The 26473-nt window shown below is 38.9% G+C and overlaps 1 protein-coding gene across 1 annotated transcript in view; it reads left to right on the top strand.

Annotated features, from left to right (window-relative positions):
* Nucleotides 1-26473, top strand: part of TMEM117 (transmembrane protein 117) — a 216508-nt gene that overhangs the window by 17674 nt on the left and 172361 nt on the right. The window contains exon 2 of the mRNA XM_086472424.1: nucleotides 13477-13609. Coding sequence (XP_086328550.1) covers nucleotides 13477-13609 — 133 coding nt within the window. The remainder of the gene's footprint in view (nucleotides 1-13476; nucleotides 13610-26473) is intronic.

Below are 26473 nucleotides of genomic sequence, written 5' to 3'. Positions count from 1 at the left end.
ATACATTAATTTAGGTATAGTGAAGAGAAAACGAGACTTTCAGGAACATTTGTATATTTTTGTGTAAGAAAGGTAAGCTCATGTCTTAATAAATGTGAAAATTTCACATTTTTCTATGAGATAAAAGTATTAGAAAGACAAATGGAGAACAGTGGATGCACAAATATAGCTTTCCATAGAAAGCAACTTTGGGACATTTGTAGCAAAATTTACCTCTTCAACTTAGAGGTTTTTCTTTTAACAATTTTTGCTTACAAAACAATGCTGGATTTGCAGTATTAAATGAGAAAGTTGTTTCTCTGACAACAGCTGAGCACATACATAAGCAGTCAAATCTTTCAGGCCAAGGTCTATTTTGTGTTCATCTAGTATGTTGGAAAGATGTCCATCACTGTAATATCTCAAAATCTAGATATGGTACATGAAAGCTACCCATACCTTGCAGTCAGTTTTGTAGGCTAATACGTTATTACAACATTCAGTAATGTGTTCAAACTCATTATAACAGTCGGGCATTTAATTGGATGATGGCATGTTCTCAGATGTAAACCAAACAAAGATCTGTGAGAAACCAGTATTGCAACATACTTGTCATAGTAGATGATGTTGACTTTGGCTCTTAGCTGTTTAGTTTATTGTTCACTTATTGTAGCAAAATGGAAAGGACTTAGTTAATTTTATTTGTTTATGTTATTCTATCTGGGGAATATTATCGTAAAACATTTTAGAGGCATGTATTTCTAAATAAAAATATGACCAAGTAAAGATGAACAGTTGTCTCATGCCTTTTAACTCTTATTTTGTAGAAAACCTTTGATTTCAGTCAGGACATTAGCATTAGTTCAGCCTAGTTGAACACAAACACTTTTAAAAAGTGTGTTTAATTGATTATAGAATCACTTATGAAAGGTAAACAAATGTCTAGAAGCCTTGTCAGCTACTAGGCTGTATTCATGGTTGAGTATCATGAGGAACATGAATAGCTGAAGGTAAGAGAGGAAATGATTTTTCATTATTTGTGTCCTGCAGATGATTTTTAAGGATTATGCATTGCCTTTAGACTCAGGCTGGTACAAGGCATGTTGTGTGAGATGCCCAGGATGGGAGAACAGATGACAGAGGCACTGTGACACAGATACTTTTTGTAGGAATGTCCCCATCTTCTTTTTCCCTTCTGTTCTCCATTATTTGGGGTTGGTTGCAAATAGTATTTTCAGAGTCATAAGGTGGTTTCTTTGCTTTTCCTTCCCCTTTTTGTCTTACATGTGTGAATACCTTGGGACCTCTGTTATGGATGGCTTTATTGATAGAAAATTAATAAGTTTTATAGGAGTGTGTGGACCGTGTAGGTTTGCATCCAGCTACAGGAACAGACATGGAGGCAAGGATTTACTTTTGTAACACAGTTTATTCCATAATATTCTTTCAGTGGGACACAAAAAGGAGCAATGCAGAAAAACCAGATTTTACTAGAGTTTTGTAGTCCAAACAGTTTGTCCTTTGTTCTTCAGGTGAGCCCAGAACAGTGAACAGAGGAGCTAGGACACCCACCTCACTCAGTCCTACATAAGTGAACTAGAGGTGCCTCCAGCTTGCTCCTGCTTGTCCTCAGCAGAGTTTAGAGTAGAGCTACCATCCACACTGCCTGCATCTCTTGCTGATATTCTGCGGGGTCAGGGAGGATCAAAGCATATTCAGTGGAAATCAGTATAGTCTTGATACATACTATTTCATGGCAATTTTTCTCTTCTGAGTTGGCTGAGATCTGGATTTTCCACTGCAAAAGCACGTCCCTGCCTCTTTGCTTCCCCAGCCCTTCCCTGATCACTGGCACAGCGCAGTAAGTGCTCCTTTGTACTCTCCCAGCACCATGAGGGCAGGTGCTGTCATTGCTCTGTCATGTGTGCCCTGGACCATGCGGCTCTTTGGTAGGATGATGCTGACAGAAAGTAAAAAGCATCTCATTTTACATATTTCTATGTGAGTAAACTTCATAGTTCGGTCACACTGAGAATATAAAGGTCATTCTTGTTCAGTTAAATGGGTTTTATGTTCTGATTACCTGACCTGAATGAAATTTCTCCCTAGCTTTCTTTTGAGGCAGACTCTCACATTGACTTTAAAGCATTTCCTTACTGTTGCCTTAGTTTTTCTTTTTACACCCTGAAACACAGGCAGAGAAACCCTAGACTTTGTTTCAGAATCTGCAGTCTGCATCCATGCTGCTTGTAAAAGGCAGAGCGTATGAGCTGTGGAAGGGTTAACTGTGAAGCTTTTTAATTATTGTGTTTGTCTTGAGCTCACTGGAGGCTTTCAGTCCAATCTTTAACTGAAATTTTTGTTTTGTTCTCACCAATTTTGGGTACTTGTGAGCACAGGCTGTGTTCATAGGTGTTATAAAGGCAGCACTTCAAGAGGAAACAGTTCCAATTTTTTCCAAAATCAAGAAGTGACTTTGGTAATGTTTTTCACAGTTTCTTGAGTTGAATGCTTGTTTCCTCATTAACAACAAAAGATCTTTTTAATGATACTTGCTTAATGTGTAATAGTAGCATTAACATCTATATAGTAGATATTATGCACTGAGAATAAAATGATCTGTCTGAACAGAAAAACAACTGTTTTGCTATTAAAAATCTCTAGAAATTTTAGTGAAGCTGCTGATCTAAGTCGTTGTTGTCTCTCCTGAAAAAGCTCACATATTAGAAGTCCTGGCAGGTAAAACCTGAGAATCTCTGCTTCCCAGAGGTGTGAAGTTACCTCTTCTAGCCCAGCACTACAGTGAGTTTTCATGTTTAATTTTGTGTCTAGAAACCATATTTTGGTCTCACATTGAATTTTACCCAGCCCAAACACAGACAAATTAACTTGCTGAAAAGCAATACTGAGGTGGAGAAAGGAGAAAGGAACAGTGTGTCTGTACCTTTAAAGATTGATTGAAAGATGAAAATGCCAAATGTTTGCTTTTGGAAATAGCTTACTGTTTACAATCCAGGATGCAATCTGGTGGGAGCAATAAACTCATTTAGCTCAGAGCTTTACACTAATCTCTCATGTTCTATCCTTTTTCATGCTGAGAGCACCTTTGTCACTAAATGGCAGTAACATTGTTTCTATATTGGTCCAAGATGTAAATGTGTATTGTAGTAGGTAATGCCAATGGGTGCCCATTCATGGATTAAAAACGTATTACTTAAGGAAGCCAATGCATTGTTAATAACCCCATCATGTTTCCAATAGACAATTTATGCATTAAAAAAAGTGACTATTTTTCTTTTAAAATAAGAGAAATTGAAAGATTAAGAAATTATCAAAGAAAAAATTACACTTACAATGAAATGAGTACATAACTCCCCTGTGCAGAATATACGCACACAGTTTTGCTACGAGATCCTGTGAGTTTGCTAGTACATCCAAACACATATAAAGTATTTCAGATTATCAGGACCTGGTTCTTTATTTCATGTCACACTTAACAGACAATTAAAAAAAATTGTTCTAGATATTGAATATACATATATATTACTCAATACATTTGAAACATACAAGAAGTGAGATTTAATACCCATGTAGTATAGAACTTTTTTCACACAGAGACATGTGAGGACAAAATGATATTAAATCTATGGAAATTAAAGAATTAAGACACTGTACAAAGTATATTGAAAAGTACTTTGTCACTAGTAACTTCTAAAAATAAAGTTAACATGCTCACTGATAAATGGGCTTTTGTAATTAACAAGGTAGTGTGTGGGACTTGGCCAGAAAGCAGGCCAGCAGGTGGTTGATTGTGGAACATGATCATTTTGCCCATACAATGTGTTGAAATAACACATACTTGATAACTCTTGAAGGTGGGTGTTCTGATGGCTACATATCGTGGTGTTTTAATGATTAGAATGCACTGTAGACTAATTACCTTAGCCTGTCCTGAAACTGTGATGCTAAGCCCCTGAATGAACAGGAGAAGAAGCACTCCTGTGTAGCAGCGTCTCTTACTCTTGCAGCTCGGCCATCTCTGTATTTCAGAACTTTTCCTGTGCGTGCTTCTCCCTGTTGATGAGTTCAGAGTTCGTGGCAGAACGCATGCTCCCCTGAAGCAGAACACTTAGGAGAAACAGCTGTAATTGCCCAAGGTTTGGGGAGCACCTCCAGTGCACTCTGCCTATTGGTTTGGAACCCTCCTGCATGGGGGGAGACTTAACAAAGCTCTTAAGTCTGTGCTTGTTTGCTTCATGAGCAGATTCACTGTGGCTCTGGCTGTCCTCAGGGACTTTATCTTGCTATTTATTTTTTGTTTGTTTGTTTGTTTTTGGAAATGTGCTGCACTTACCTGGGTTAATGAGGTTCCACTGGCAATGTCAGTGGAACTCTAGTGCAAGCAGCATTAAAATGAAGTACTTGTAGAAAGCCTCTCTGCAAATGCTTGAGAAGTTCAGCTGTAAGCATCATGATTGTTATTAGTTGCACTGTCCAATCACAGCAGCACTTACAAACAGATGAGAGAATAATTAACAGAAACTATAAGAAGGCTCCTGCTTTTCTGGCCAAGAATTAAAGAAGCTGCTTGGAAGTTTTCTTCTTTGTTCATTCCATATTGCATGTTCATACAGGTCAGAAGTGCTATTTCACAATACATTAAGGCATATTTATGACAAGAATATTTAAAATGACAGTTCTGTAAAGCTAGGAGTTGCTAGTGTTTCTTTTCACATGAAGTTTTACTCTCCATTGCTGTGTATTCTTGCTTATTCAGGAGATTACTGTACAACATAGGAGACCATATTTTAAGCGGGTCTGATGACACAAAGCCAAATGGGCAGTGGGAGACGCATGCCTTTGTAGACTGGAGTTTAAGTTATTGTTCTTGGGGACAGAGTGATATCCCTTACCCTTCCTGTCAGACAACAGCAGCACTGGCATTTAGGATGACATTTTATACTTTTAATTCTTTGATAGAATGTCTTATTTGCTACCGTAAAAATGATTGGGTCAAGGCAACTATTAATGCTGCAGATGATCTCTGTGACTTTATAAGTGGCACTTAATGTGCTTATGTTCCCACAGGGTGGTTGACAATTAATTCTGTTAGTATCAGCATCATCATAACATGATAAGGTATGAAAGAAACAGCAAATACAACCATAATTGGCTGAAATCAGTAACAGAGGTCTAACAAGTCTGTTCCTTTGCTGACGTTTACTGAGTTGTAATGCTTTGAGAGTCAACATATAGCCTGTAAAGATAACTGTGACTGGAATTAGGAATCTCAATACAATCTTGGAGAGTGTGAATGGCACTGCAAATTGTGAAGGTCCTCCAGCTGCAACTGTGAAGTAGATCTCCAGCATTGAGCAATCACTATGAACATCTGTACTGTGATGGTACAAAACACGGCCTTTCCTTTGTCCCACCATGCTAGTGAACTGATAGGATGGGCAGCACCTATGTATCTGTCAAAACTGGTGAGTGTCAGGAAATAGACACTTCCATAGATATTACTACTAAAAAATAATCTTATGATCTGATAAAATGCCCGACTGGAACAGTCAGCTAACTTTTGGAGATTATAATACACTAAAAAAAGGTGCCATGAGAGTCCACGTCAAGTCACACAGTGCCAAATTAAAGAGAAATATGGTATTGGTAGTCCATGTCTTCATGCAGTACACATAATGTTGTAGTGCAAGTATATTGCCTAGAAATCCTGCTAATAGAGTGGAAAGGCAAACCAGAATCAGCAAATAACAGTACCACTCCGGCTTAGGATTTCTGTTGCAAATGAAAATAGTACATGCACCATTTATCATCTTTCCATGGAGTATGCCTGAAGGGAAAAGAGAGACCAACAGCTGTTAAAATAGAAATCAGATTAGATGTATTAAATTTAAAATTCAAAAATTTAAGTTAAATCCAGTATGTTTGAACTGGCAAAAGAATTCAGAATATGGTATGATGTTCAACCTCTCCTCTGTCTGAAAAAAATGTAAATTCCAAGTAGGTAACACTTAAAGCTTACTCTACAACACGAGCACAGGCAGATCTTAATGAACTTTTATCCAAACCTTTATATTCTTTCCTCTCTAATATTTAGTGTAGTGTATGATAGATGAGAGAAAAAAAGCATGTACCCTCAGTAACAGTAGCACCTTCTTGCCCACTGTCATATCGATGTCTATCTTTGGAAGATGTAGAGGAGAGGATGGGAGGACAGTAATTGCCCACGCTCGTTCCATCCTTGCTTTGATTGCCTTGGGTATCTGTACTGCACCTAGAGGCACGTGTAACGTGGGCAGCTGTGCAGTGGGCTGTGGCTGAGATCCAGAAGACAGCATCAAAACAAATCAGGATGAAATCCTGCATGTGGTGAGACCACAGCAACCTTCCGTCTAAAGTGCCGGACAAACTGCTTTTTTTTTTCTCCCCCTTTTCTCCAAATTTCTTCTGTAAATGAGTGTCGGAGGCCAAAAATGTAGTGGTTATGATAGGGTTAGATAGAATTCATTTTGTCTCACTCTTTATGGCCCAGTTTGTGTCAATGCCCATTATGGAGTATCTGAAATACAGATCTGCAGTGTATTTTTCAAAGCAAGGTTTTTATGCTTGTAAAGCATATGTTTAATCCCAATTACTCCTAATAAAAACAAAATAAAGGCTGGAATATTCTGCCAGAATGAGCTGTCACCAATAGCAGTTTGTAATGTTTCCAGAACCTCTCTCCAAACAATGCAGCAGATGCCAAACTGTAAGGTCTGTCCAAGTAGGAGCTATGTATGAGGGTCACCCAAGTAGCCATTTATAGATTAAAGTCCACTACAGTGCTTGATGGGATGACAAGATAAAATTTTACACAGTACAAGCCACACTTTGAATAGAAAAATGGGCTTTTTCAAAATCTTATCGATCCCTTGAAAATTTTGAAACAACTTCAACCGTTAAGTTGATAGTAGTGGTTTTTTTCGAATGTGATGTTTTGTTTTCATCTCAACCTTAATACAATATGACTTTTCCAAACCTATTTTCACAGACATGGGTCAAAATATGACAAACATGAGCTACAGTGAAGACGTGGTAAATAGAGACTGCATTATTGTGCTTTGCAAATTTATAGTTCACCCAGGTAGTGAACTGACAAAAAGCTAGTTCAGACTATATTCAATGAAATTAGGAAGGAGAGTTGTTTCTCTAGAAGCTCAGCAACAAAAGCAGTCAAATGACTTTCCAGAAAGTGAATATGGATAGAAAGCCATCTGTTCTACTCACAGTGTGTTTCACAAGTGGGGAATGTTTGCTCTCTAAATGTATTTTGTTAAGTATTGAAACACTCTACTTTAACCTGAGGTAGCTGTACTCTTTCCCTAGCCTTTATGAATATAAAAGATTACACAAACTTTGTGTGATTTTGTTTTTCAGCTGAATTTTATAAGATATCCATGTAAATTCTCTAAAATATAGCCACCCTAATAGGTACAATACAGTTAAGTAACATTCTTATAATGTGTTCAATTACAAGGAGTTTGGATATGTATAGGAAATTTACCTTTTCTAAAATCCTGTTGGCTAAAGGTCGTGTGTGTGCTTTGAATTAAATTATATTTCCTACCTCTCTGCCTTCTTTTTCAATAATTATGAATGAAGGCACTAAACACTTGATTCCAAGTTGTGTTGGCAGTATAAATCAGCCCTGAACTGGCTACAAACAGCACGGCCATAGCTGCATGAGGGAGTTGTAATGCCAGGTCCCTGGTCTCATCAAGCTCCTGGAAAAGGACTGTAAGTAGGTCTAAGCGGAGGGAGGCAGACAAATGTGCCACGCATTCCACTTTGCTGTAAGTTGTCTGGATAAAGCCTGGATGTGTAGCCTTGTAACTGTGTTAGGGCAATTACAGGCCTGAACTAGTAAATCCCCTATGCTTTTCATCACCTTCAGTTTACTGGACTGCACTCAGGGTTGAGCTATATGGAGTTAGTTATGTAGCTGGAGGAGCTGGAACTGCACAGCTGGTTAAGGTGCATTTGGAGCTCAGAGAGTTATTAGAAAATATGTCTGTGTTTGTGTAGACATTCCCATGTGTCTACCTTGGGATTCGTATTTGAATTTTCTAAAATATTCTTACTGTCTCCTATTAATTGTTTGTATTACAGCAGAGCATAGAGGCTGTAACCAAGACTAGATTCTTGAAACAGTGTGCTTTACAACTGATGGGAGTGACTTACAGTGTGGACACAGGGGAACAGGTGCAGAGATAGAAAGAACCTTTCCTGAGGTAACATAAGAAGCAAGGGAAGAACACAAGGGGTTTGACCCCTAGCTTGTTGCTATAACAGGAGCTCCTGGTCCCCATTGAAAGATTGTGAAGCCTTGGACAACTGTTTCACTGCATGTGGGAAGACAGTCAGCATGCCCTGCTGTATCCCAAGGCCCTTGGAGCTACTCTGATGTCCAGTAGATGTGCATATGTGCTGTAATGATTTTCAGAAGTGACTTTTTTTTTTAATATATCAGACAATGGCAAGTTTTATGTCTACCGTCTTCACACCAATGGAATAACTTGAGCTACAGCATGTGACTAGATCATCCTCACAGTTCAAGTCCAGAATTTGGCATCTGTAGTTTAGGAAAACTTTTTGAACATTGCTGTCGTTGCTGCTAAGTCCAGGTATTCTTACACAAAGCCAGCCAGCATGCGTACACACATCTTAGCAGTGGCAGAATGAGTAACAGCACCATGATGTTATACTGAGACAGGTGAGGAGTTGTATATGTTAGTGCTAAGAGTAGACTTGCCAGACTTTGGTGAAAGTAGGATTGGGTTTTCAAGGCTAAAAAAATACTACCAATTTATTGAGATTACTTTTTCATCTGAACAGTTTCAAGCATTGATGGAGATGGCCATGAATATTAAATGGACAGAAAGAGCAGTCACATGATGGGGCATCCAGGATTACAGGAATACCTCTGATTTGATGAAGGGCTTGCTATTAGAGTGTTACACGTATGCCCAGGAAAGGGTTGAAGTTTATGGGCATCATCACTCGTAAGACAAGAAAGCATGCTAAATTCATGGGTAAGAATTTTATGTTTCTCTTGTTTCTGCTTCTGCAGTCTAATGAATCCAACCATCTTAGGGGTCGTGGATCTAAAGATGCTAGAAAAGTTTTAGTTTTTAGGAAAGGGAGCTGTTTGATTGACTCAGTTTTTGTGTCTGCCTATTGGGTTGTCTTTTCTGCTGGACCGGAAAGAAATATAGCTTAGATCTGTGACTCTCTGACAATGACTATCTACAAGGTCCTCTGTCATTGTCCTTGGCAGCATCTGCACACTATTATATGAAGTCAAGTGTGTTTCAGCTGATGAGCTGATTTACTGCCTGGTTTGTTGCAGGGCCCTAAATCCTGAACTCTCTACTACACTGTGTTCCCCTTGTACCTGTGATGTGACCTCCAAAGTCTTGGAGTAGATAGAAAACCTTGTTTTAGTAAGAAATTACTTTTTGAGGAAAATTCTTTTGGAGCTAGGAAACATTGTGTCACTGACAAGAATCTTGATTTGTGTATGTAGCTAATTGTAGCCCACCATTTATCACTGGTAGTCATTCATAGGGCATTTAACTTGTAGGTGCAAAGTTCCATTAGGTTTTGCGTTTTTGTTTGTTTAAAAAATATCTAACTTTTTAATATCTAAATATATCCTGGGAACCATATGCTTCCTTGTCATACCTGTAGGGAATTTTGACATTTTTAACAAGGTCATAATAAACGATGAATTTGGCCTGAAGTAAAAAAAGATTAAGCTGACTTAACAGCTTATTTTATGTAATTTTATTCCTTGTCTATTCTCTTTGTCCCTTGCTCATTTTTGCTTGCTGTTCTTTATAGTAGAAGCCCTAATATTTGAGAATTTTGTTTGCTTGTTTCCAACGGTATTTTAATCTAGTACAAATCTATTCCAGTAACCAGATAGGTTTTCCAAATTTGTGACTGTTCACACACCAATATATTTCTGTTGCATGTGCTCTCAAAGCGTACCCTTTTAAGTATTAATTAATAAAGCATTATACAGGGAGTCCTAGGTTTTGTTGTAAAAGTAAGAAGCATTATTTGCAATTTTTACTTTAACATCTTAGCTGTTAGGTAATCACCTTATGCATTCCCTTTTTACGTTTAACTGAATTGATATGAAAGGAAATACAATGCAATCTGAGTATTAAGTGGAGCATTTCACATATTTTAATTCAAATGCATTTAGCATATTATACATACTAGTACAATGGGAACGATAAGTAATATACAGCAGTATTTATATGCAATTAGGTAAGTAAGTAGATTGTGCTAATATCCAATTCCTTTCTTCTTAATGACTCAATCAGTATTGTGATTAATCTACTATTTCTTTCATTAGAAGATGATGTTCTTACTTGATGTATGTACTTACTTGAGAGTCAGTGAGGTCCTATATGGCAAACATGAGTTACAATAGGATAGTTAAGGTGTAAGAATTTGCCTACCAAAGATAATATTTGTGAAAAAGCACTTTAAAAACCATGAAATATATGCGTATGTGTATGTATTAATCAGTGTGTAATAGCTAAATAGGGAAAATTGTATTGCTTTGGAGAATACAGGTGCAATGAATACTTCAGAGAGCAGGTATCAAACTGCAATGGAGATTTCCTTTATCATTAAGCCACTCCTCTCAGTAAGCTGGGATAAATTGCTATTGCCATAGCAGCCTCTGCTTGCTTTTCAGGGAAGGACAGACTTCCTGCACATCTTCAGTCTATCTAGGCCTGGGGTTGTCATTGTTTCCAGCAGTGAAAGAGAAGAAGAGTACAGGGACTTGGGGCTTGTATATGTGTGTTTGCACTTTCCCTTTCCTCCCCCTTCTTCACTGCCAGAGTCCTTGTTATTGCTGCCCTACTACTGGACTGGTCCATGGACCTATGTTGCTCCTACTGCATCACAGAGCTTGGTTCACCTCACCTGCCTACCCACTTATCACTTCTCCTGCCTCACGGTTCCCACCTCGTTCCAAAATCTCAGCCCTGTCAGAGAGCTCCCGTCCTCCAACTCTGCTTAGTCCAGAGCTCAAATCCTACCTCCCACTTCAGCCCATAGCCCAAGTTTGGTCTAGCTGCTCCAGTCTTCCTGCCCCAAACCTGCATCTCCAGTCTTCAGCAGCACTCATCTGCCCTGGGATCTTCCTATTCTATTCTCTGAATGAATACCTCACATTTTTTACTAATTTCCCCCACTTTGTAGCTTCCTCATATGTCCAGCCCTAATCCATGCTGAAACTGGAATTTGCAGTTCAACAGCAGCTCCCAGAGATTGACAGACCATTCCACCTCTCAGTCTGCTCTATCACCTCTCTTGGTACTTCCTGTCCAGCTCCTCATCTTCCTTCTGTTTTCCCTGTTTTGACACTTTCTAGCACCTGACCTCACCTCTTGCACTGGTGAGGTTTTCAGTACTCCAAACAATCAAAGAACATGTTAAAAAATCCACCTGGCTTTAGAAAAGAAAAATTCTGTCTGGGAAAAAGATAGACCATCTACAATAACACGTGATAAAACAATGATACTCTTAGTTATAGGGGCATGCAATATGAGAGGTGGTAAGCTACACAAACTATTTACTAAAATCAGTGGAGCTAAAAGGAGAGCTGCTAGACGACAGAGTTGTGAACACAAAAGGAGGTCAGGATGTCAAGAAGAGTATGAACAACTGGGTTGAAGTGTGTGACCCTCACCCAGATGAGGAAGAACTAGTATGGCTGAGCTTTAAGAAAGTGATCATTAGAAATTCTGGTATGAACAGCTCAAGGAGCTCTACCAGACGTGTAGAGGTCCAAGAGAAAAAGCTCCAGACAGCAAATAAACAGCGCTCCTAAAGAGTTTAGAGATGAAATACAAAAAGGTGATAGGGTATTCTTGCAGAAGCAAGTATAGAGATTATTACAATGCTAAAAAACAGTAGATGCATTTGCTTTAGGAAAAGAGAGGGCTGGACAAGACTGAGAGATTCAAAGAGGAAAAGAGGGATGAGAGTAGACATAAATTGGGTAGAATGAAATTGTATGGGCAGGTGAAAAGGTAAAGGGCTACAGGAAACAGAGGTGAGAAGCTCCTGTGTTTGTGATAATGGAGAAGGACAAAGAGAAAAAGATAAGAGGAGAAGACAGAGAAGGAAAGCTAGTGTAGGAAAAATATGTTCCTGAAGAAAACGTGACAAAGTTTTAATCTGTCACCAATGGTGAGAGTAAGTAGAGCTTCTTTTCCAGTGACAAGATATCCCACTATTCTTTGAAAGAAGCACTCTCTTCAGAATGAAGTACAACACATCACACGATTCAAGCATTTAGGTCTAGAAAAACATACAGTACAAGATTCTACACAGACTCAGAATCTGATTTCCTAATGAAATTAGGGAAGCAAATAGTGTATATCAGGGGACATACTTCTACTTCAAATACTTGACATGAGAAAAGCTTTTTTAGGCATGAAAAGGAAAATGATGTATGAATCAATAACCTTTTTTTAGCATTTGAAATTAATTGTAATGGTCTGTAATCTTTCTCAGCATCTCTTAAAAATACTGTTATTAGTAAGTTATTGTTGCATTCTTTTTTTTTTTTTTGTTTCAGACTTCATATTCAGTGTGTAACATTTGAAGTTGGATACAGAAAAATATGCATAAGGAACCAAGATGTAGGAATTGTGAAAAAAATATTAAGATTGTAGGATCTTATTTTGTAACATTTCAGCAAGGAATTATAACTCAGCATTTGACAAATTTGATTTAATAAACTTCTTGTAGTTGTTCAGTCTTTCTGATGTTACCTTAATAGTAAAAATGACCACTGCAGCAACTATATTGATCTTAAACATGCTAAATATTATCTGTTGGGACAAAGCCCTTTTGAAATCCCATTTGGTCTTGCTGGGAGTCAAGCACTGAAGAAATATTTCTACACCTTTCCACCGTCATTCACCCACTCCCATTTAGATCACTAATCATTGCAAGTAAATAGCCTTTGTAAAAGCAGGAACCATTAAAACCAAGTATAAACTACAAAAAGCAGGATGGGGAAGAGACACTGAAAGCTGCATAACCAATATGCAGAATCACATGTAGTGTATGTAAAACTACAGCCAAGTTTTGATCAGGTACCACAGACATGATGTAGACTCCTGCAGACATCCACCTCAGTGATTCTGTTTTTCAGAGCCCAAACCAGTTTTTCATCGGTTTGTGGGAAGCAACCTTGTAATTTTGTAGGAATAATATCTGTTCATGCTGCACTACGGAAGAGTACTTTGGCTGCATGACACTAAATCTGCCCTCCCCACACAAGGTGGAATGATTGAATATAAGAAGAAATATAATTTAGTACTCTATTTTTGTTTTATTATCATATAAACATGTATTTACTCATTGACTAAAATGTGCTTTCTCATAATATTCATACCACAGGTCAGTTGCTCCGTCTGAAAATGTTTCGAGAGGACCACGGGTCTTGGATGACGATGTTCTTCAGTACCATCCTCTTCCTCTTCATTTTTTCTCACATTTATAATCTGTTCCTCATTATGGCAGGGAATATGAGGTAGGTTACAGTTTCTTTTTGTTTCTTTTGCTCTAGAATATATTCTAATGGAAACTTTTCGTATTATGCTGCTTTACAGTGAACAAGCCCTTACCAAAATGTAAACATACTAGTATTCATTATCTTTTTTTACTCCTCTGCTTTCTGAATTTAGATAGAAAAGTAAATTAATTGATTAATTAGCCAAGAGGATAAAGGTATCAGCTATAAAAAGTGGGGTCCTAGACTAATGGTAGCAACTATTACATCAGGGTGCTAGTGAAGATTATACTTTTTTTTAAAAAAAAATTTAAAATTATAGCTCAACAAATTTAATTTGAAGTTAGGGCTGAGTAGTTTAAAAATATAAGCATCACTATTATTCATCCTCAGGAAATTCAGAGTTAAAAGTAGTTGAAACATCCAAACTTGGGGAAGCTCACACTCAGTATTGTGCTGTTTTCGTTGTGTACATTAATATTTGCTGATCCAGTTTGTTAAAAATATTCTTAAAAATCTATTTATTTTTCCCATAAGGTACTCTGACAGGGCAAAGTTATGATTAGCTGAGGGATGAACAGCTTTCTTTTTATGATGCCTGGATTTATTTTAAATGGAGCTTCTTATATTCATTTCCTGGCTTAAGAAGACTTGCTTTCTCCTATTATCTCAAAATTGACACTATTTTCATGTGTTGATTTTCCTGAGAAAACATACATTATTAGTCATCTAATACCTACAGGATGAGTTTATTGGACAAAAATACACAGTCATTTTGTTTATGAAAGGCAAGATAGCATCTGAAGAGCTTCTAGCAAGGAATAAGAAACCAAATGTATATATGAGTCGAAGAACAGTGCGAACAGTTGGATGACTTATTCTTAGCAGAATATCAGAGCCATACCAACAGACTCTGATGAAGAGTTCTGTAATGGGCCCTGGTGTGATGGGTTATAGATCTTAAGTGTGTCAACAAAAACATGCAGTGTATAAAGTCCTGTTACCAATGTGACATAAAACAAAAGGTGAGTAGGAGCCAGACAGACTGGCTGTCACTGAATTATCATAAGCACAGACTAGCTGGGCTAATTGTGAGATTGTGACATGAAGACTAAATATATTGGTTCAAGCAAGGCAGGTGAAGCAGCAGAATCACCAAGTGTTTTAAGAAATGGCCACGGTAATGGTGTGGTAAATATGAATAGGTGCTGAGTAAGAGGCAGAATAATCATCCCTGAAGTGAGGAGGGTGGGAGCATTGCAGGTTTCTGTCTTCCCTACTTACATAGTCATACCATTATTGGTATTATGTTAAGATTTATATTTGGTATTTCTACTGCTCTGTAGACTATAACTAGCTGTTAGACAAAGCTTTAGTGATTCTGAAAGCTTGACACATCAGAGTTCATTTGTCCTTGTCAGCATTCCTGCTCCCCATATCTGTTACAAGCTTCCATTAGCTGCTCTGAAGAGACTGTGGGGTGATCAGCGTCCATGTTCATGGAAATAGTCACAGCCTAGTACTAAAATAGCTGGTGTCAGTCAATCCGCCCTCTTGCTCTCTGTGGGGTGAAGCCTCTCCTTTCCTGGAGCTTATGCCCCAGCCCTAGATTTGTTGCAATTGTTTCGTGAAGCTGACCATGCTGTGCTCAAGGAATCACACTGCCTTTTCCAAAGGGGACTGAAGTCTTGTTACAGCCATTTTAAGTGTCCATTCCAGCAAAAAAGGCAGCAAGCTGATACAGAACAAACAGCTTCAGTCTCAAACTGCACAATGTAAACCATCAGTCAAACAGAGCCCTTGGATCAGTCCTCTCAAAGTTGGGGTAGAATCATGTGTAGTACTTTTGAAAAAACGGTTTTGCAACAAACATCATCAAAGCCGACTACTTCACGTTGCCATAATAAAGTGTTTCAAGGAGTGGATTATTTTTTCCTGAGTAAATGGAATCTTTATGAAAATTATTTGCTTCATGGTTTGTACTTCTGTGCAAAAGAACACCTCCGTCTGCGCCTTTTGCCACAGTGCCTTACTGAAGTGACTTGACATCAGAGAGACTGGCTTCCAGGATAAAGGTCAGAGTCTGCCTGCATGGAGGTTACAGTCTTTGTAGAGACAAGCTGACCTTCATGTCTATGGACTCCTATGAAATGCAAGCATCCAGAATACACATCTTTCCAAAACAAGGGCTAAGAAAGCCTTACAATTACTGTCTACAAGAATGAGTGTCAAACATTCTTTTTTTTCTATGTGCATGTTCCTTGCCCTGTCTCTGAAGCAGCTTGCCCTGTCTCTGATTCGGCTTGCCCTGTGTGTTGGCAGGAGAGTCATTCTGATAAGATTCTTTATGTTAGATGTTTGGTCTCATCAATGAAAATCCCTTTGTAGGGGGAGTAGGAGAGTAGGAGAATCATATGTCTTGCATGTGCATGCCAGCGTGGATGATCGCAGCAGAAGCAGTATCCTGTTGAGGTCTCAAGAAACCAGTGCCAGGAGTGCTTTAAAGCTCTGTCATGTTACCATCTCTAAGAAGGTATATTTTACAGTTGCCAAGATTTGGAGGTTTTTTTGAGGCACACGTGTCTTAGTGTGACAGACCTGAAAAGTGTGAATGTATCCCTTAAAAAAGGGTAGCGGTAGGGTTTGTAGTTTGCTGGGAAGAGCGAAAGCTGAACAGGTTGCTGGTATTTGAATATATATTATAGAGCTGTTTGCTGGGTGAAAGTATGACTGTTTGAACTGAAAATTTTGTGACAGATTGGAGTGTATCTTTTTAAATTTTAAGTCCCTCTTCTTTTTTCAGTGACATTTTCTTTTAGAGACTTCAAAGTTTATCACGCTGACCCACTGTACATTAGGTCATTGCTCTTGTAGTCAGAGCTGAACATCTGGTGAGGAAACATGTCTGAAAAGCTGCTGGAGAATGGTCTGCAGCTATTATTTCTTACTGCTTCTCATCCCTGGAAACAGTAAGCAGAGGCCGAGCTGGGCACAGAGCCCATGTCAGGCCCAGTTTGTGTAACTGTCCGAAAGCCCAGCAGGGTTGAGGCACAGGCTTCAGGAACAAGGTGTCTGGTCTAGATGGTCCCTCTCCGCAAGAAAGATGTGGAATAGAGAAGATAAATGTGAAAGCGATCCAGAGGTATGAAAGGTTCAGCTGTTATTCAGGTTTAGAGGTCACGTGGGGAGCGTAAATGGACGAGTCAGGAGAGAGCAGCAGCCATCAGAGCACAGGCCTGGCCAAGGCTGCTGTGAGAGTAACACAGAAAAAGCTGTTCTGCAAAAGTCAGTGTAACCTTAAGTAGTGCTTTACGTTCAAATAAGGAGAGATTTATTTTGGAGTAGTTTTACTACTTGGAGAACAGTAAAACCAGTTGTAGAGGATCAGAAAAAATACTATCTTGTGTGATGCCAGGGGCTGAACTGTGCAGTGGGAATGAGGCTGTTGAATTTCCTCTGTAATTCAGAAATTTAAGTTTTTGACCTGGTGAGAAGGGCACTGCTAATTACATCTGCTGATTACATCTTCTCAAGGGGTGTGTGTCTACGTTAGCCAGTGATGCAGTACATTGCGTGAGGGACTCTTGGTACATCATGATGTGATGTATGTTGGCCTGGGGATCTGCTGTTCGTGCTACGAGTCTTGTTGTGGTTTTGTTCACACGAACAGAAGTACGATGTCTGTCATGTTGCAGTCCATCACGCTTGTGCACAATGGTCCATCACACATGTATACAACAGTCCTCTGTACAGCAAGCCCCAGGCAGTCTCGGGCAGAGGCTCACTGCCATCTAAAGTGGCCCTCTGTGTCAAATCTGTCACTGTCACTTTGCCTGCTCCGCACTATTCTTTGCCCTCACATGGCTGAAAAAAATCCCTCCTTCCTTTATCCCTCTTACAACACTTGTGGGAGCATGTTTAGAGGTCTTAATTCATACTCGGTGCTATTTCCATCAACACAGGCCTGCATATAGTGAATAGAAGGTTTTTTCTGTGATTATAGACAGTAAGAAGATAGTGGCTGCTCTCTGGAGTACTCAGCTTCTGCTTTTCTCATTTTGTGGTACTCAGCTCCTGCTTTTCTCATTTCCCTTCTGTGGAAGTGTCTATCAACTCCTGTCACTTCATCATAACATTTTCTTTGACCAGTGCTCTGAAAAGGGGAAACAGTTTGCTTGGAAGCTGAACCAGGGTGTTGCAAGTGGTCACTGGGTAAGGCTGAGGGGTGTGAACTGGTGTCAGTGCACCGTGATCAGAAGTGATAATGAACAGCGGCTGCACAGTTTTTGGGCACCATCCAGTCACACAGTTAGGGCTATGAATGCACTGCAAGGTGGCCAGTTGGCCATCTATCTGTCTGTCCATCTGGGGAGGTCACTGCACAATCCCTCTGTGAACATTGTGTGCCACTGGCCTTGTCTGGGGTCAGCCCACGCAGTCTTGAACAGTATGGTCCTGTTCATACAGTTCTGAGCAGGAGGAGATCATTCTCCATGTAACTTAATGGTCTTTGAAGACGTGAATTGGGTCCTTTAAGTGCTTGTAATACCTTGTGCTGGACATTATTAACAACACACAGTTAGTTATTGGACAAGACCAATAACATTGGCCAAGGCTAAGGTCTCTGTTAGAAGCAATAAAATTTAGTAAGTAGGAGTGCTGTTGAATATTTGCAGCAAACTCGAATGTAGTATGTGCAAAAGTAGCTGAGCCCAGCGTGCCAAAGTAAAGCCCTCAGAGGATTAAATAAGCAAATTGTTTTGCAGGGGGAAATCCTAGAAAGCTCGGGTCAGCATTGCCTAGCTTGAAGAATTTCTTAAAAGAATTTAAAACAGTAGTTCGTGTGTTGAATGATAACAAGGACAACATGAGAATAACGTAGAATTTTATGACAGTATTGCATCATTAAAAGAAAAAAGGACAAACCTCATCAGAATCCTCTATCTGCTGCTTGGAGGAAACTGGAGCAGTGTTGGGCTATTGAATTCTTAGGGCTTTCCCAGTGCTTCCCAATTCACAGTATGCATATCCCGTTAGGTGCCAAGCTCCATGGTACTGTCCCGTCTGAAGATCTTGTAACTGATACTCTGCTGCCTTCCCAGAGATCTAATTTCTGCCCTTGTCTTTGGACTCATGGCCTTCATTTTACAAAATATAGTGTGGCAATGGTATTCAAACCTTGGGTAGATAAGTTAGCTGTCTGGCTACTTTTGCGTAGTGCCGGTGAGCACACTCAAGTTTTCTGCCCCCTGTCAGATGATGCCTGGAACCTTGTCTCAAGCGTTGTCTCAAGGCACTCCATTGGAATGTGACATACTTGTCTTGCACTTTGTCTTCTGTATTTGGCTATTTCTGATTGCTATTTTGGAGCTTGAGTTGAAAGACTGAAGAAAGTAGATCAGGATTTCATTAAAAATTTAGGGTTTCAATGTGCTGATGAGAGCTGTTAGGATTTTGAAAATGATGACTCTAGAATGATCTTGGCTTTCAAAGCACGTGCAAGTGTCTCAATCAAAAAGCCAAAGGCAGAGTCGTTCCCTCCTCCACCTTTTATTATCTCTTGTGTGGTAGAGTGGCCAAACCTGTAGATGTGTCCAGTCTGCTCTTCCTGCACATGCCCACAGCCACTGCTGGAGGACTGATCAGCATTGTTGTGACCTCCTCACTGTGTCAGTACCATATGTCCCTGTTACCAATGGCATCCTGCATGCTGCAAGGCATGCTGGTGTGCCTTTCCAGCACAGTTTCACAGGAAAGGAGGCTTTTTTCTGCGTATTAAAGGTTCATATAAATGTGCTTAGGTTAAATCTGCTGTGCAGGTGTGGATGGAAGGCACGTTAAAAAAGCATCTATGTTGTGTTCAGGACCCAGAGTTGTGATACTTCTCAACACTTTTCAGATCAAGGGCACGTATTTAATTTGTAATGCCTGTGTCACCTGCCCAACAGCCTGGAGCCATTTTACATCAGAGCACCATCTATTTTAATCATGAACATTACACATATACACATATACATGTGGTTCAGGCCTTATGTACTCTAATATAAGTACTGTCCTGACAGCTATCAAGTGACTGACCATTGCTTGAAGTCCCAGCCAGCTCCCGACCTGGTGAACTCTTGCAGCAACAGTTAACTTTGTGGTATCTAAACATGTAGGGTGAAGTGCAGGTCTTGTATGTCTTTTATCAAAGTACCACTGAATACTTTTTTTAAATGTCAGGGGCTTGTGTGTTTATTTGTTAACTAGAGTAATTTAGATTCTTGAACTTCAGCAGTGATTTTGAGCTGTGTAACAGTTAAAGAACAGAGCTTGTTCTTTTAAGGCTGTATTTGAAACAAATGAATGGAGGAACCGTTTTTGTTGTGTGGGTTTTTTTGTTTGTTTGTTTTTAATCAAATGGAGAAGAAGAGGGTTGCAGAGGGATGGAAAAAATATTACTGGTGTTCATTCCTAGTGTATTGCGGCAAGGCCCACGTGGTGGCACCAAAGGGCACATTTTAACAGGGATCCTTTCTATCAAACTTTTTTCTGTGTCAGAAGCAGATTCACAGCCCTTAATTTATCATGTCTTTCTTTAAAGGAATTCTGAGTCTTGAACTGTCCAGGGACTGTCCCATATTTTTGTCATTTATATGTGCCTTTTGTATGCTTAACATACTAAGATAATCTAAGTCAGTATCTACATGTATTGAAGTTTTTCCAACTATATTGCTTTTAAGTGGAGAATATATAGCCTAACAGAAATCCATTCTCTCCTTTGGGAGTCTGCATCAGTAAATAATGCTTTGATATTTGAAATTGTGACACAGTAATGTATTTTTCATGACATCCAAAAATCAGAGCTGTGACTGCTTGTCTCACAAATGTCAGCTGTCTTGTCTTAGATGAAGTGATTTTCAATTGACCGAAGGATGTTCAGGTGCATCATTATTCAACATTGTAAAATGTCATTAAAATTGTAGACACAAACCATTTTGTCTTTTGATGCTAATTGTTACATTACTATAGCAATAATACAAGTTGTCGGTATTGTCTTCTTTGAGTGCTGAATGTGTCAGGAGAGGGTTTGGCGTGAATTTATTACCTGTGCTGTCAAAGAGTTTCAGTTATTCTTGTAAAACGCTAGGAGAGAGTACATCTTTTTGGTGTACTTTTGTCTTCTGTTATTGCTCATATTTTCACAGAAGAAGTGTGAAATTACAACATAGTTTACATTAATAGCAGAAATTCCTTATGTATAAAAAAATTCCTTTAGTGAATTTTAATTAAGATTCATTTTGAAGAGGACTGTTTAAGTGATTTAGTGAATTGGGACCCAATTACAATCTGCAGTTGACAAACGCATATAAAGAGGGTTTGCATTTCGTTTAGCAACTGAAACAAGGAAACAGCTATATATATTTTTAAAAGCCAGAATAATAGCTTTCTGTTAAATACTTGCCTTTGTCCAAATTAGTTACTGTTCCTTTTCTTTTTTCCCCAATTGCAGCTACATAGAGATTATTGTGTCCCTGAAGATGTGTATTTGCTGAAGGCTTTATACCACATCTTATTCAGGATTCTGTGTTTTCATTTGTTTGATTGCTTAGTAATGAGTCAAGGATTAGTCATCATTAGCATAATTTTTAGATCAAGTTTAGGGACAGACAGAAATGTGTTTCCTAACCACTGTTTCTGTTCTACAGAACTGCAGGGTCCACAGTGGATCTGTATTAGTCCTCCAGACTACCTTCATAACTGTGTCTACCCAGCCAAATGTTTCATGAGCTTTATGTCAATGTATCCTTTGTATATATCTGTTTTATGTATTTGTACCATAGTCGTGCCATAAGGCAAATCCTAAATTGTTGTGGTGGTGCTTTTTTTTTTGTTTGTTTCAAGCACTCAGCTAGAAAAAAGGGCTTAATATTTGTCCCAACTCAGTTGGCAAAGATAATTTTGTTATACTGTGAGCTTCAGAAAGTTCAAGCTTTTGTGAACAGCTGGAAGGAAAGGTTCCAAATCCATAAGTCCCCTATGCCATTCTCAGAGACTAATCCTTTTAGGACATTGTGAGTCTTTCCCAAACAGAATGTGGAAAACAGGGACTCCCTTAGACATGTAGGTTCTGAACAGCATAGGCTGTGACAGGCTTATACTATGTAAGTGTATATAGAGGCAGAAAACTTAATACAGTTATAAGAATTATGGATATAAAATATTACTCCAAGAATGCAGAAGACTGCAGTCTTTAAGTGGTCTTCAAGTGAGGCTTTTTATTGCAGGTTGTCATCCCAGCTGGGATCCCAAGGCACAGATGTCTGGTGAGATTGCATCAGCAAAATAAACCATGTTTTCCAAGTCACTGTGATTGAAAAGTCTCTCGACCCAGCATTAGTACTTGAAAATTAAAGTTTACTTAAAAATTTCCAGTCTAGTTCATGGTGTTTCAGCCTTTATAGCTAAACATACTCTCAGTCATATCACCTGGTGAAAACGTACCTTTTGATTCCGTGTGTTAAATCTGACATACTGCTTCTGTAAAGTAGACGTCAGCAAGCTTTTCCTTCTCCTAAGCAAGGAAATGGCAAAGCAAAGCAAATTCTTAGTTTGGATGTAATTAACAGATGATGATTCTGAAATCCCAAACCCTTTAAGAAGTTCATTCCCCAAGCCACACCTTCTGTGCAGACAGAGGGCAAAGTAGGCCTTGCACATTACAGAACAACAGGCCTAGAGTCATCATAGATCCCAGGATGGATGGATGTAGACAGGATACAAAAGAGCTCCCTTATCCATAAAGACATCCCAGGGGTCAGCAGGATCAAATGCTGCCAAAAAAACTGTGGCACAGTTGGACCTCTGTTATCATGAAGTATCCATAATACGGGTTGATCAGTTTGAAAGCAATGTTAATCACTTTGATAGAATGATGGAAATTAACAGGAGTTTGTGGAGAAAAGCAAACTGCAAGGAAAAAAAATAATTATCCAAGCCAAACCATTTTCCTGTAAACTCTTTTAGGTAGCTTAGGAGCAAAGGCCAAACCACAGAGATCCAAGTGACACAAATCAGTTCTGGAAGGAGTTCTGTGTGAAGACTTAGGCAGAGGACCCAGCTTGAGAGTTAGGTACTTGTCATGTGTACTGCCTGAATTATTCTCAAGTACTTGTGTTTAAGTAAGAACTATACTTGTAGCACAGTTATAAACCCCCTTTCTCTCAGAGCTTTTTTCCTATTGCTAAAATTAATGCCTCTGGTTTTAAGAAGTTTGTCACTGATCAGAGATGCCAGAGGGAAAAGCTGTAAGCACTGAACACAGCCAGAATCAGCTAAGAACAGCAAATATAAAGGATGCTAGAGGCTGCAGTGGGAAAAGCATGCAAGAGACAAAGGCGGAGTCCAACCCCTTTGGCACTGGGTTGGACAAGTAGCCTGGAGCAAGTAGCCCTGTGGCTGTGACACAGCTGTCCTGTGGTGTCGCCATGGTGACACTGATGTGACTTTGGGAATGTCTTAGGGCTGTATAGACTGGTTCCCCTTTCCTCCTTTCAAATAAGTATCCTTTCCAGTGCTAGGGATAGTTGGCTAGATAAATTGATTATGGCACAATGTAGTTAAACCTTATGCAGAGATTAATTTATGGTGCTGTATAACGTGTTTCACATTTCCTTTTCTTCTTTTTTTGAAATATTGTGCTTGTTTAAAGTAAGAAAATTACACCATTTACAATATTCAAAATGTCAATTAATACGTTTGTATTAATATGAAACTGCATATGAAAGAGTTCATGATGGAACTTGTTCATTTTTTGATGGCGTAGTAAAAATTGGCCATTTTTGAAGTGTTTCTGTTCACATCACAAATACGATAACAAGGCAGATTTTTCTTCTGCCCATCCTGTGGGCCCTCACTAACATGTTTTTTTCTTTCTGAAGGCAGAAGTAATGGCTACAACATTACTTTTTTTATTTCATACCACTCTGGATTGTATTGACGTATAGCCACTGAGAGTGTTTTCCCTTAATCACACTCTGACATTGTCACTGTGGCATTATCCATTAGGATTATATGAAAATACTCTGCTCCATCAGCCCTCTTGCCACTTCAGGAACCATAGCATTGCTGCTGCCCACGTGTCTTGTTTTCTTTGCCCACGACAAACACTAGTTGAGTCTCCTGAAAACTGAAAAATGCTTTTCTCTGATCCAGGCTGTTGAGTTCCAAAGGGAAAAATAGCCTGGGTTACCCTCTGTTTGCAGCTTATGATGTGAGGCCATATGTTTATGGCTAATCATGATGTAGAAGGCTGGAAGTCCAAAGACACCTCCTGAGGTCTGTTAGGATATAGGCCTATCAGGATGATCGGGGAGATTGTAGTGTCTCTTGTATAGGAAATTAGGTCCTCAGGTCATCTCTTCTCACCATGAACTAGGAAATCTGTAAAGCTGTAATCTGGACTATTAAGAGATTTTTCTTTTGCAAGAAATGAAACTAGAATTGGGGCTTATCTTCTGCAGGGCAGTCTGAGGGGAACTACTGCTAGTTTCCACTAGCTGAGGAGCTGGTCCATTCCTGTCTTTATTTCTTCCGTTTGCTTTTAGGAGGTCATTGAGATAAAGTTTCAATAAATAGAAATTTAATAATAAGCAATATTGTAAAAAGCAGGGGGTTTAAGAAGGAAAATGCTTCCTGGCACTTTTCATCCTCCTTCGTTTTGGCTGAAAACCCTGAAGACATCAAGTACCTGGAATGGAAAAACATGTAGCAGAGCTGCCACCCTAGTGAGACATTTGCTTGCTCTAGGTACTGCTGCTGTATTCTCTTTTTTTATCACCCTAACAGAACTGGGGAGCAGAGAGCCCACCTGTCCCTAGCATCTCTGCCAGTAACGAGGTAGGTGGTAGCAGCAGATGGGTAGGCAGCCTATTCCCCAGCCTTGTTAGGCTGCTGGAGTGGAGGGTGCGCTTGTGATTGAGACTGCTGAACATGAAAGCCATGGCAGAGAAGAGAAAGGCTTGGAAAGTGCAGGAAGAGATTTTGTAGGCTTTTGCTTTTCTCTGGCAGCAGCAGTAGCAGCAGCTGATGTGACTCAGATAAATTTGGCCCATGTCGTGCTTTCAGCTCCCACAGGGTAACACCTGGGATAACAGTCTCTTGTAGCACACTTCTGACGGCCCTGGGTGCATTTAATGCCTCATATTTGAATGTGACCACTTGTGTGAGTGAAATTGAGCACTTGAGGTACTCCTTGACAGGTTATGGCCCTAATGCTGGTGGTTAAACTGCTCTTGTAGAGAGAGCAATCTAAATTTTCTGTTTTCTTCATCTGTTAGTAGCACAAGAGAAAATGGAAGAAAATGAAAGACCAGATTTACTTTCAGAGAAAATATGACTTGAGTTTGTTTAAGTGTTTATGATTGCAGTCCCCCTGAAAAGTCCATGCGTTTGTAAAAGATATTTTGTCATCTTGAAAAATCACTGCGCAGACATTTTTGTAGAAATGTCTGAGTTTAGCAAGTGATAATACATGTCTCCCTGTAGCTTTAGCCAATGTTATAACCACTAATCACTCTAGAACTACAACTGTGACAAAAACAAGTTGTCCATTTGAAAAATATTTGCCTTCATTTTTCAGCAATTGCATGTGTTCTAGGACTGTTTAAAGAGAATCTGTAAGTGTGATGTAAATTAAAACTGTGCTTTAATGATTAACCTGCAGGATTACTACAGGTTTTTTAAAAACAGGGTACCTGGCTTTATAGGTGTCACCTGTTCATTAATATGTTGGTAACTCTGCAAATCAGCAGATTAAGAGATGTGCTTGTACATGTGAACTTTTAAATGTTTAATTCAATTTAAAAATTGACCACTTTTTTAATGTAGAAATTTTGTATTTTTGATCAAAATTTTATTATTTTTTCACCCAAACTAGAGATTATTTTTTCATCCAAACTTTAATACTTTGGCTGTGAGATGGAAGCTGTGCACAGTTTTTGAGTTTTTATAAAAACCAGGTATATTCCAGTAAAAGAAAAATGGTTGAAAAGCTACTTGTTTGATACAAACCTTTTGATTTCCTTGAATGTCATGGAGAGATTGGAAATAGTTTAACAGACAGTAAAGGGCACAAATTAAAATGGTAGAGCAATAGCATGTCTCATTCCTGTTACTTGCATTATTCTAATTGATACTTACCTGAGTTAGTCTAAAATGAAACCAGCGGTATTTTTACTATGGACTTGGACTTGAATCCTTAGTCTTCTCTAAGCAATATTCATAATATGGAGAAACCTTCATCGCTAGCCTCCCAACAGGAAAAAAGACAGTAAATTTGAGGAGGGAGGAGAAATTTTTGAGATTTGATAAAGGAAATCTAGTCTACAAAAAGTACTGAGAAGGTTAAAGGCTTTCTTGCTTTATTTAATTTCTTTTTTTAGTTGATTACTCAGATACATTTGCTGTTTCTTCTCTCTGTGAGTCTTCATGCCAAATCTTGACTTTTTTAGTCAGAATACCCACTGGATGATCCAGAATCATTGCTTGGTAATAGCTGCAACACCCTGCTTTCTTTTACTGGTAAGCAACAAATAGTGTCTTAGAGTTTCTTCAGCCTTCTTTGCAGAAATACATTTTAAGCCTTTTCCCCACTGCGCTCATCTATAGGTTTTGAAGTCAATGTTTTTATTTGCTGTGCAGCAACAGAATGCAAAGTTTTGAGACAGGACTTACTACCTTTTTGGTTTTTTTCATATTTGTGCCAAAACTGTTTATTATGTAGTTTCAGCACCCAAAGGAACATCACGCTCAAATAAGTAGCCAAAACACATTACAGCAAATTAATGCAGTTATTATTTTGAATAAAACATTGAATGCTTGCTGTAAACAGTTAACAATCAGTCC

This window comes from Leptosomus discolor, chromosome 1, assembly GCF_034619465.1.
Source record: "Leptosomus discolor isolate bLepDis1 chromosome 1, bLepDis1.hap2, whole genome shotgun sequence".
NCBI lineage: Eukaryota > Metazoa > Chordata > Aves > Leptosomiformes > Leptosomidae > Leptosomus > Leptosomus discolor.
The sequence above is the reverse complement of the archived record's forward strand: the minus strand, read 5'-3'. Positions and strand labels throughout refer to the sequence as shown.